At 45.8% G+C, this 12732-nt stretch overlaps 3 protein-coding genes across 3 annotated transcripts; 1 reads left to right on the forward strand and 2 right to left on the reverse strand.

The window, feature by feature from the left end:
- Positions 1 to 1833: 1833 nt before the first annotated feature.
- On the forward strand, positions 1834 to 3346 carry ATNIH1004_006543 (glycoside hydrolase family 76 protein; the record flags this gene model as incomplete). Its single annotated transcript, XM_033571170.1, has 3 exons — positions 1834 to 1930; positions 1982 to 2679; positions 2756 to 3346. The coding sequence occupies 3 exons, from the start codon at positions 1834 to 1836 to the stop codon at positions 3344 to 3346; spliced, it is 1386 nt and encodes a 461-aa protein (XP_033427202.1).
- Positions 3347 to 6719: 3373 nt separating this feature from the next.
- On the reverse strand, positions 6720 to 8476 carry ATNIH1004_006544 (uncharacterized protein; the record flags this gene model as incomplete). Its single annotated transcript, XM_033571171.1, has 2 exons — positions 6720 to 6871; positions 6925 to 8476. The coding sequence occupies 2 exons, from the start codon at positions 8474 to 8476 to the stop codon at positions 6720 to 6722; spliced, it is 1704 nt and encodes a 567-aa protein (XP_033427203.1).
- Positions 8477 to 11351: 2875 nt separating this feature from the next.
- Positions 11352 to 12319, reverse strand: ATNIH1004_006545 (aromatic alcohol reductase; the record flags this gene model as incomplete). The annotated part of the gene is made up of 2 exons (XM_033571172.1): positions 11352 to 12224; positions 12287 to 12319. The coding sequence occupies 2 exons, from the start codon at positions 12317 to 12319 to the stop codon at positions 11352 to 11354; spliced, it is 906 nt and encodes a 301-aa protein (XP_033427204.1).
- Between the last annotated feature and the right edge of the window lie 413 nt (positions 12320 to 12732).

Consider the following 12732-nt stretch of genomic DNA (forward strand, 5'->3'; position numbering starts at 1 on the left):
CTATGTAAGGGAGTAAACGATCTTGGATGAGAAGAACTCTCAGGCGAATACCCTTGGGAAATATTATGCAAGTCTGGGAGCCAGAAACCTTCTACCGGTAACTTGACTGTAGTTCCTGGCTTAGGCTGGTCACTATTCGCCAGGGAATCTTCTTAACATCTTCATTCGACGACATTAACCCAGCTGATACACATCCATGTGCTCTTTTCATGGTAGCATAACGCCAGTCCCTTGGGATTTATATCACTACTTGGCAGATGATATATATGCCTTGACTGAAAAGAGACTATTCACAAACAAATATAAATTATGTTGACGGTGATGGGATTGATATCTCCCGGCGTCACTTGACTGCCCCTGTCACGGATAAATATATTTCCTTATGACCAATCATTCACGTGATCTCGCTTGTATGTTCACAAGACACAATTCTCTTCGATCCAGGGGCCTCGGCAGGTTACAGGTTCGACCCCGCTTAGTCATTATTTATATAAGCAAGTTCTTAGTAGTTAACTAACTAGTTAGTAGTTAGCGGCCATCCGGCCACCCATTCAATAGAGTAAGCAATCGCTTCCAACATTGTACAGTACACATCCCACAATCCCTCTGCATGCAGTCACTTTCATGATCAATTCGGACCACCAAGCCGCTATCCCTAAGCTATTAATTTTACTCGAGGCAAATATTTACCACCAGACTATAGTATTATATGTCAACGATTAACGGTTCTTGGAAAGCTTATCCACGCCAAGATGCGGAATTCCCTGACACTCTGGAGACGTGTAGCTTGGCAGTCTGAACTATTAATGCATTTGTTGTTTTTGTTATTCACTATTAATGTATACTGTAGGTGTTGACACATAAAGCGCGTGCAGGTGACCCATGACGCATTTTACCGCAGTCTAACCCCTATCCCACATGGAATAGGGTAGGCCTGGGATAATGAAATCATGGCCTGTTGGGCATAAACATTACTCGGTCTACACCACACCATACATACCAAGCGCCTGGGTATTTTGTTGACAGGTTGAGTGTCTAACAACTAAATAAAATATTTGGGCCCAACATGCACAGCCCTCTTCCAGATATAACCATGCAAAATGATGTGGGGTTGGTCGTAACACGTAAGCATTGCTCGTACCATCCACGAAGCAGTGTTGCAAATGTTCGATGGATTTTCTATACATTCCTGCATGTATAATTAGTTTATAAGTAACCGTCTCTTGCCTTCATTCTCCATGATATGCCTCCCGTTCTGGTCAGGTGTGTTGCCATAGGACTTAAATTCAGATCATCCCCATCGCTCTCGGAGTGGTATGGGGGCCGATGTCCGCGACATTCCCCTTTATCCTCTAATGGTAAGCTCAGCATCATGAACCACCTATCGGAAGCTTGTCATAATCCGACCGGTGGAAAAGTTCGCCATATTAATGACGATCCAGGGACATTAGTGGCAGCGGTTACTCCGGATTACATGAGTAGTCGCCTTATCACTGGCCAAGTCTTGGAACTACGCGACAAGCCCTTGAACTAAGCAAATTGGAGAAGTGGGGTACCAACCACTAGTCTCTTGGCTTGCCATCTTCCCTTGTGTCTCGTGTTTCATCGCGATGGTTAAATTTAAACCGAGAAATAAGCATGTGGATGGATCAAATGCTGTTCCTGCGCAGCATATCCCCCCAATGTGAGCTGCAACGTACTCTACGTACCGAGTAGAGTAAAGAAACGGATAAAAACGAGACTCCTGTACTGAGACTTTCTTAGCGGGTTGAGGAGCGTGAAGCTTGAGTCATATCGACTGTCGTGTCAGCAGTGGCACGAACAAACAGTGCGATGATACGTTCTTTGATTATTGCCCTGGGAGCGTTTACGGCTTTCCAAGGGATTGCGGAGGGGATTCCGCTTGATATCAACGATCCCGGTCCGTTCGGTTTCTTAAATGTATGATTGGCCACCTCACGGCTGACACTTCTTCTGGCAGAATCGATCAAAAATGCTGCTGCGACCGCCGCGTTCAATATGATGTCATATTATCATGGTAACGAATCTGGGCAGATTCCTGGCAAGTTGCCTGGCACCTGGTGGACTGGTGGTGAAATGTGTATGGCCCTGGTGCAATACTGGTACTGGACGGGCGACACATCCTACAACGATGTTACTCGACAGGCTCTCCTTTGGCAGAAGGGGCATAATGATTACTTGCCCGATAACTACACCCAGGATTTGGGCAATGATGACCAGGTGTTTTGGGGTTTGGCAGCAATGACTGCGGCTGAGTTGAATTTCCCCGAGGAAGACGGGCAGCCGTCCTGGGTGTCGTTGGCCCAAGGCGTGTTTAACACCCAAGTTCGAGAATGGGATACCAAAAATTGCCATGGTGGCCTGCGATGGCAGCGAAATCCTTTGAATGGAGGCTGGAATCTAAAGAATTCTGTTTCTAATGGCGGGCTTTTCCAACTGTCTAGCCGGCTTGCTCGATACCTCAAAGACAACCACACCTATGTGGAATGGGCAGAGAAGGTCTGGGACTGGAGTGTATCGGTTCCCCTGATAGACAACTCTACCTGGTCTGTTTACGACACTGTTAACGTAGACGACCAGTGTAAAAGCCCCGGTAGAGACCAATGGTCATACAACTATGGTATCTACCTAAGCGGTGCTGCATACATGTATAACTTGGTACGAGAAATGTGGCTGTCAGAGTCAGCCCACTTCGCCAACAGGCTTTAAGCGAACCTGCTGACATACTACATAGACAACTGAAAATAAATGGAAGGACGTTGCCGATAACCTACTGAATTCCACGATCCGCCTCTTTTTCAAAGGCATGATTTTGTCTGAAGTCGCTTGCGAATCGAAAGGAGCAGTTGGTTGTGACGGCAACCAAGATACATTTAAGAGTTTGACATCCTCATGGCTAGTCTTCGTGGCCTCGATTATGCCCTACACAGCAGATGCAATCATACCGAGATTGCAGCAGTCAGCCATAGGGGCGGCTAAGCAGTGTACGGGTCTCGCTGATCATAAGCACTGTGGTCAGCGATGGTATCTGGATAAGTTTGACGGGACTACAGGTATGCATGAAGAAATGTGTGCTTTAAGCATCTTCTCAGCGATTATGGAACCTTTCGACGACAAACACAAGGAGCAGGGACCATTGACAGCGGACACTGGGGGCACTAGCAAAAGCGATCCAACTGCTGGAACGGGCAGTCAGGACCCACAGGATAATCATAAGCTCCCCAGGGAAATAGGGACGGCAGATCGTGCTGGTGCTGCTATCATCACAGTGGTGGTTTCAGTTTCCTGGATTGGTATGATGCTCTGGATGGTGATAGGAGATTGAGCGATTAATAGGAGAATAATATATAATATAGAATGTAGCTATAGCCAGTTGGTTTGCAGTCCATTCATTCAACGCGGTAAATGCAGAACTAAACCATGTGTGTGATATAGTAGAATACAGGACCGCATTCCTTAGAAACAGGAAACGAAGGATAAAAAAAGGGGGGGATAATAAGGCCAGTGTATGCCTTCAAAATATCGTATAATCTTTCTATTTCTCAGGAAACTAAACCACCAGATTCCGGGAAGAGCTTAAATCTCAGTGTCGACTACTAAGAAATGTATACGATATAACATCCAGAGAAATATTAGGCATACTCTATCGTGCCCCCAGTGGTATTTCTTTTTGCCGCCCATTCAGTCAGACTATTCCAGTTCCGACAGATATGGGGGATCGTGAAACTCGGCCAGAAGTTTCGATGAATGCCTTGTTTCCGATACATTGTGATTGTGTGGGCGTCGCCGTGGCACATTAAGACCTGGCGGAGATAGTCCATACAGTGTCCTAGGTATTCTAGTTAGATAGTGATGTATAGGATATACTGCGATCACGACGAGTCTGGGGTAATACTTAATACATAAGGACATGTTTCTCATGTGACTCGGGGAAATCCGGATCCGAGATTCGATAAACTTGTTGTCGTAGGAAGTTCAGACAGTGAAGCTGGGGAAAGACTTCAATCTGGATGTAATATTGGCAATGCGTCTCGGGTGTTTCATCTGTCGGCCGGATAAAAAAGCATTCTCTTCCGGAGTTATTCTGTTATCTCCACTGGATACTGTTAGTCGGGAATGTATGCTTATTAGCTAAAATGAATACCAGAGAATAGGTTATGAGAGCATTGTCGTCACCAAATCTGCCTGGCTGCAGAATCACCGTCTAATATTCGATAGCCTCAGCTTCGCCCTCTGTAATGAAGTGAGAATTTAGCAATTTTGTTGTCGGCTCAGCGTCACAGAGAAGCGCAATATGTACCAAACTCAAGGGGTGAAAGGCATTTCTTAGCCACAATATGGGTGTTGTGCATTATAAAATGAAAGATGGGACCGCCGCATAGAATGCATATCGTGCAGGCTAATGGAAGTCTATATGAAAAAAAAAGGGTGAGCTTTTGGCTGCCCTTCTCCCTTTTCACTTGTAAGCAGTGCATTTTCGGAGTCAAATTCACACCGCTCCGCTGATATCAGCTTGTACCGAAATGGCATGAGAACTAGACAACAGAAAAACCGATGGTTTAGAGCTATGGGATATGTAGAACTGTAATTATAATATTTTCAGGAGGCCCTCTCCAGTGTCTCTTTGAGTGTTAGCTGCGCAGGATACACTGAAAGTACCGAAATAACTGCCATATCTACATGATGATTTAGGAAACACTGCGAGCTTGACATAAGCTAAACCAGCCAAGACACCTCAGGCATTACCCAAGACATGCCTACCTATCGCCGAGGGATTCTGCGGCCTTCAAACAATGGCTGTGGATTATGTCAACGGTAGTGAGTCTGATGGCTACGAAATAGTATACTGATGTCAGCAAGGAACAGATTCATCTTGGCTTTCGGGGGCCAGAGACCAATGCTGGGTAAACGTGGGTTGAATGCATTCGATCCTTTGACCGTCACTCGCAACCCTCTCTCTATAAACACACAGCCCAAGCCCGTAGCAAGGCATGAGATACATGGGTCCTTTTGGGGTCGCTGGTAGTACAAAAGCCCAACTAATGGACAGCTCTCTTATATTTTCCTATCCTGGGTAAGCCACTGGGATCGGAAGGCATGACAAAATTACCTCAAGATACTAGGTGCAGTTCCCCATGTATAGAGAGGCATAGAAGACCGTTTAAACATAGGAGGGCCCAGACGATATCATCCATCACTTTGATTTACCGTGTAGAAGGATAGAGATCTGACCATTGCAGCAGCTAGAGGAAGGTGGCAAAGAACCACGTCACAGGCATCCAAGAAAGCAAGTCATTAGATTTTCACTGACTGTAGTATTACCTTTTTCACAGTTACATATTCTTCTGTAGAACAAAACAGGAGGGGGTTGCATTGATACTTCGTCAATGGAGGACGTGTACTGCCTACTTGTCCCTACGGAGGGTAACGCGTGACCTAAACCGGGGCTAAAGGAAGCCTGGAAGAAATAGACACAAACTAATTTATGGAAGGCAAATGGAATATACTTGGGTAATAAGCACGAGAATTAGTGCGCCTACCACAGTGTATTGTTTAAATATTAATATATTATAATTGCCTCTCATTTACTCGGCCATCTCCTCAACTAGGCTTATCCATCGGTCCTTCCGTCAACCGTGCTAGCATATTCGGCGTCTAAATCAACACGCCTACCATAATATGAAAGACATCAGCACAGACAGACAAAAAACCATTCCACTGCAATATACTCGCAGCAAACTGCAGGACAAGAAACAGTAGACCGATATCAATCTGATATCTGCAACCATATTCATCTTCATTCTCACAACCATTCTTCTTCGTAGTCCTTAACAACGGCATCCAGAGCATTGTCCACACAAGGCTAGGAAGTCTATCCACCGTTTTCGGTGACTGGTGCATCTACTACCGAAGCCCAAAACAAAGGTTTTTTGTTCGATGTGATGAGTCTCTCATAGTTACGACCTGCCTGTTACAATAACGAACTCAGCGAACAATTTCTACAGCGGCAAAATTTGACCTAGACAAGGGTCAAGAAGGGCTTATTCTTGTACCTCGCGAGGGGGTGCTCAGGGGAGACATCTCAGAGCTATCGGTAACACATGTATCACGTTTTGTATTTATATATCAATGGCGAAGTATGCACCGCTGGTTCCAAAGGGGGTTATCGATACCTATATTGCCGAATACGGACATACCGAGCACTGTGAGCATATACTCACCATGGATCTGTCAGAGGATAGTTTTGATACAGTTATTCGGATGAAGTTTCCAAAGAGTCAGGCAATTGTAAGGGCATGGAATGAAAAATACGAGGAGTTGATCCAACATTTCCATTGCATGAAGTTTACATTGTCCTGTCCTGTACTCTACACTTCGGGACATCTCAATGTGCTATATTTATGGAGAAAGGATTTGGTTGTTAACTAAATGATTTGCTATTTTCAACACCTGATCTTGTATAAAGCGCCTCTATAAATAGTAGACAACAGATAGTATGCAACAACCAATATCGGGTGGCCAGGGTAGAGATTAGAGGTAAAGTTTATGTCAATTATATAGCCTAACTTGTTTATAGAGCGTAGGCTACATAGCCAAAGTTGAATATGCCTAGGGTTGTGAGGTTGCGGCTGCAATAAACTGCACATATGGTGCCTCCTAAAAAGCAAATTAACCTTTATTCCACTGTAAACTAGATCCTAACGGGAGAACTCTTGTGCAGAGCTATCTATCAGGTCCATTGCTTTCACTCGGTAGTTGTCCTTCTCCAAATGCACATTGTCTGGAGCGAACACTATATTCTGAGGCTTATCAAGGGTATAAGCTGGCCATGAAGTTGACACCGAAGATACTATATAAATGATAAAGTTAGTAGCGACGCTGAAAAATGAATAATATACTTACGTCCATGATGGTTTGGTGACCCTGTGTTCACAAAGCTCAACCACATGCGGCTCATAATCTCGCTCAGGCACTCGAATTGCCCCCTCTTTGTCATTGACACATTAAACGGGTTTGTTTCGTAGCCATTGCCATCGGTATTGCGAAAGACATAGGCTACCTCCTCAAAGTGGGCCGAACCCAATATTTGCGGGGAGACACCGGCGGGCACTGTGTTGAACCTGTAGCTGTATACTGGTATCTTGCCTTCTGCCCATTTTCTTGTTGCAGTTCGCCTCCCCGATGTGAACATGTAGTCGCCTAGAAATAGTGTAACCTTTCCATAGTCAGGGCCATATGGAGAGCCAGGGTTGGCTACAACCGTTCCCAATCCATAGTCGGCGGAATCATCCGCTGCTATTGTGTATAACCTGTTAAGATCTTCTAAAACAGTCGACCCCAACTTCCCTGTGCTTAGAGAAAGAACTGCCCCATCAAAATTTTCTGCTATATTTGGAAGTAGTTGCATAAATGGAGTTCCTTCGTTCGTGTTTGACCCGATTAACAACGGGACCTTGACGAATTCACCCTTCTTAAGTGATACCGAGGTGTAATCTGATATTAAGTCACCATCCAAGGAAGGATACCACGGATATTGAGCGAATGAATTTTGCAAGATGGCGGCTGGTAGTGTCTGCAGACATCGCATTGTATCAGAAGCGTCATGGCAGCCGGTTGCATTCAAGACAGAATGGAATCTCGCATCTCCGGCAGAGACAGAGTCAAACGAGGAGTAGGATAAAGGGCCTCCACTCTGAGCAATTGCAGCCCGAAAAAGTCCGTCATCACGGCCACCATGTGCTAAAAGATGAAAGCCAACGGAAGCAGCACCCGCTGACTCGCCATGAATTGTAACGCGCATGGGATCACCCCCGAAGTAATGAATGTTTTCCTGGACCCAACGAAGGGCCATGCGCTGATCCTTGAGGCCCAGATTTAGTAGGCCATACTTGGCCATCTCCGACCCTGCTAGAAATCCCCAGCCGGAGACACGGTAGTTAAAGCTAACCATGATCGTGGGCATGTCCATTTCGACCGATGTTTTCGCAAGATATGACATGTTATATCGCCTATCCCCGCTCCCTCCTTCAATAAAACCACCGCCATAAATCCAGACCAAGACGGGAAGGGCACTGGATTGGTAGTGTCCGGTAGGTCGAACAACATTGATTGACAAACAGTCCTCGCTTTCTTTATATCGAACGCCTTTCTGGTCAAACCCTGGAAGTATACCTTGATGACCTTGACAAAATGGTCCATAACTGTCAACTTTCTTCACTCCGTCCCATTTGCTCAAAGGCCGCGGCGTACGGAAGCGAAGTTCATTAACAGGTGGCTGGGCATATGGAATTCCGAGGAAAAGGTCCTGTTGGTAGAACTCATTGTAGGTGCCCTCGAGGGTCCCATTGTGTATCTCTACCGTAGGAGAGTTTCCGGCTTTTTGGGTGATATTTTGACGAAGGTTTTCCCCAAACGACTCCGTGGAGAGGAGAGCGAAAATGAGCGATGAGAGCATTGAGACAATGACTGCGAATAGTGAGTTTCTACAGCCCTACACCGTTCCAGATGGACAACATCTCCCTGATATTCTAAGTTCCATTTATATTAAGCCCAGTATGGTCATTGGGAGCGCCCTGGCTTTATTACGCTTGGTAAGCTACTGCACCTTGTTAGAGTTGTTTGGAGTAACATTATGCCGCGTGGGATACTGATCCCTTCCAAAACTGCTTTTACAAATAGTATGCCAATGAGATAACAATGGCAGGCTCTCTGCAAAGAGAGCCATTGTGATATGCCTTGTAAATTTATAACTACCTCATAATCTCGGCTATTTTAGTCCTCAGCCTTGAAGACCCACGTCCAAGGCGCAGCTGTAACTGACGTGCTTCGTTGATTTACACAATTGCGGTTAGGGCTTGTTCTCAAAAAAGGATAAGCTTCAGCCGCTATGCAATAATGGCGAGGGCCACTGGTGAGTGAGCCATATTCTGTGCCAATCGTGTTCGCTGCCCCAGGGCAGCTACAGTGTTTCGGGTGAATTCCATCGTGCCAGCAATAAGCGAGGAATGTGGGGAATGGAATCCTTACAGTCTGTTCTGTTAGTGCAGTGTGATGAGGCTATGTCGGAGCAGGTTAGGTTCAACTCTCCCTCCCGGATTCTGGTGTCCACGGAGAAATTAGCTTTTCTCCCACTCGGCCCATGCAGATTCGCTGACTGATCCCCAAAGTCTGCCGTAGACGGCTATCAGGTAGGACATTGGAGCTGGAACTTGGTTCTATGACTTCTTGTATACAAAAGATCGAGGATGTCACACAGTATTATTCTTCTAATTCTTGAAGACAAACAATTATAAAAAATTCCCAGCATAAAATGTTCAATGAAGGATCCAAGTGCGAGAGAGGCTATTTTTCTTGTCCAATTACAGGGTGCGAATCAAAATTCCGGCGTCGTGAACACCTTAATCGACATGTAAGGCAGCATACAGAGCCATTGTCCTTTGCTTGCCAGACCTGCGGGAAGACCTTTGACCGAAAGTACGTCATCCCAATTGTCTGCAATAAAAATTCACTATGTGATTGAAGCTCTTTGATCTATTTCTACTCATCTGAGCAAGCCTTCTGGAATGGATGGAACTACTAACACAGAATCAGGGACTCACTCCAAAGACATTGCAGGCTTCATTGTGGGACTAAACCGAACACAATTCCCCGGGTCAGCAGGGCATGCAATCGGTGTCATTCTCGAAAGGCCAAATGTGATGCAAATCAGCCCTGTCATGCCTGTGTCAAAGCAAACACGCAATGCGTATACCGTGTGCGAAATGGACTCCCACGATATGACAAAGGAGAAGATTTGGAGACCCAAGGTTCCGATAGCAAATCCTACGCCATGTGTGTAGATCTTCCTCTCTACGATGATAATCCGGCGACATCCTTTACTTGTACTGTACCTTCCGAAGCCACGTTCGAACCGGAGCAACTATTCCACCAACCCGACTTTATCCTTTTTGAGCAAGGGACGCGCAACAATTGTTTTCCAGTGCAGACAGACACCGTCAAGCTACGGCATCAAATACATTTCGAAAACCAGTCATTCATCACAAAAGGAGCTTTATATAACCCCTCCCTCGAAACTAATTTACCTCCACAACGACAAGATGAACAGCAAATTGATACATCTTGTATGACTGATATAGAATACTACGTTGGACTCTATTTTAGCCATGTCCACCCTTTCTGGCCAATCCTTCACAAGCCCTCCTTTTGTCATAAGCGAGAGCCCCGTCTCCTCGTTTATAGTATTGTGATGCTGGGGTTATGGGTGACAGAGGATAAAGCACAGATGAGCAAAGCAATCCGACTGCATGACAGACTGTTGGTCATCATAAATACCCATCCGGTATGCAACCGCCCAATTGCACTATTTTATCGACTACATAGCTAACATGACATGCGATATTCCGAGGTCAAGTCGACGACGCACAAGCAGGGTAATAGAAGCACCTGGCCAATGGGTACCTATCAGGCTTCGCTCCTGAATCTTATTTTTGTTCTAATACGAAAGGTCATAATTGACAGTCAGAGCACTGCATGGTGTACTTGACTGATATTTTTTCCAGGACCATGATGCTCTCCTACGGTGCCAGGCCCTGCTGATGGCTGTGACGGACACATGCAAGTCGGTGGGTTTATTCGAATATACTCGGATGGTAGCCCAGATTACTTCAGGTGATCCTACTATACTCAACTGGGTACGCGTTGAAGAAGCGAAGCGACTCGCAGTTGCTCTTTTTAAACTGAACCTGATTTTCGGCACCGGAACTCTGACAATCAACGATCTCCAATTTCCAATGCCTGATGATGGATATTTGTGGGATGCGCAGGGCTGTAGAACATGGTATCAGCGATATAACAGTCAGGGGGCAGGGAATAGTGGAGGGGAGTTGTTATGCGACATTGTTTCGGATATACAATCGGGCAGAGAGGAGGTTGATCAATGGTTTGACCGTGATGGATGGATGGGATTTTTCGTATCGCTCCAAGGATTAAGTGGATCTCAATACCTGGGACCTATATTGGATGGTTGGGGCTCTTCAGTTTGTTAAGATATTGTACTCTGTATGGAAGTACATACCAATACAAGACATATTGTCGGTGTTGAATTCCTCCATTGTTTTACGATAGATCCTAGAAATTGCAGCACCTACGATCAATGTCCTTTTGTATTGATATTGTGGTTTTGAGTCTAGAATTGCGGTAGTAGTCAGTCAATGATGCCTTCAATTTTTCTGCGTCTGTACTCGGACTGTTCCATTTACTATGCAGAATTCATTGTCAAGTTCCTCTGTCTATCTAGCTGGTGCTATCACTATTGAGCTCGCTAATTCACATCATGGATTGTCCTGAGCGATCTTCAAGATAATCTCCTTCACATTTGGCAAGCTTAGCTGCTCAATTCCCAAGAGCTCGTTGTCGTTTTCACTATAGAACCCCCCATTCTCATAACCCCAAATCGCCTTGAACACAAAAGGAAACATGGATTCGTCGGTGTAGACCCCCTGTTTGACCAGCTCCATAGCTTTCTTTGTTGCCACTGCGGTATCAGACACTGTAATGTCCCAACCGTCTGCCCCAGTGATACTCTGTGACAACTGAAGGAGCTCTTTGAGGGTAGATCCAAATTCGCTAACCTTGACCAATCGATTCTTGGTCTCTTCAGCATGGGTAAGAATACCGACCACAGTTTTACCGACAGTTGCAAGTGTAGTCGCTGAAAACTTTCTATTTCCTCCATCATGGAGCACTGCTTTTCGGTTTTTAAGGTCGAGAATAAAACCAACTTTCAGTCCCCAGTCCAGGAAGGCCCCATTGGAGACGAATGTGTACGTCATCCGGCCTTCATCGGCGAGACTTTTTAGAATGTTCTGGGACTCCACCTTCCCAGCAAACACCGGAAACGAACGGTTTTCTGCATTCTCGAGGTCCGATCCGAACTCTGAAGGGATGAAACGAGTAACCTTTGCATTGGCAGCTGCCTGGATAAGGTTCTTCTGTGCGTCCATGGCCAGGGTTCCTAGCACGGAGACGACGGCATCCTGGCCGGCTAGATGGGAAGCCAGATTGGGAATAGAGTCGTAGTCCACCTGTATACAGGTCACTCCAGAGGGCACAGATTTGGACCCGTCACGAGAAAATGCAGTCACGTTGAATCGACCGGATGACAGAAGTGCAGACAGGATGGCTCCACCGAGGTTTCCCGTGGCCTGAGCGTGGTCAGTTCATGTATTCGCGTACAGTCTGCTTGTGCACTCGCTCTGTAACTTACACCAGCGATGACAACGTTCTGGATGACGCTCATATTGCTGTCTCAGTGCTGGAGCTAGGAATAGATATGACGTCAGGACTGGGCCTATGAGAGTTTTCTTTGTTGGCACTAGGGCAGTAGTAATTGTATTTATACTCTACTAAGACTGTGATCACCATCTTCGTTTTCAATACTGAAGGGATCCAGTTGTAGCCCTCAAATACCATGACAAATTCACGTTATCCAGTTTGTCATCTTTGAAATACGTCGGCATGATCCCGCTCGGCATCTAGCCGATTTGTCATCTATACTTGTCTCAATTCATGTCCCACGAAGCCGAAACAACCACAGTTTGGGATTGGGTAATGATCCCGCGGATGCCAACGGAAGCATTTCACGGGTCAACTGTACTGCCAGATAGTAAAGGCTTAACCTATGTGGCGAGGGCAAGGGTCCAGTCGGAATCG

Source organism: Aspergillus tanneri (assembly GCF_003426965.1).
Source record: "Aspergillus tanneri strain NIH1004 chromosome Unknown AapTan_4_pilon_pilon_pilon, whole genome shotgun sequence".
NCBI lineage: Eukaryota > Fungi > Ascomycota > Eurotiomycetes > Eurotiales > Aspergillaceae > Aspergillus > Aspergillus tanneri.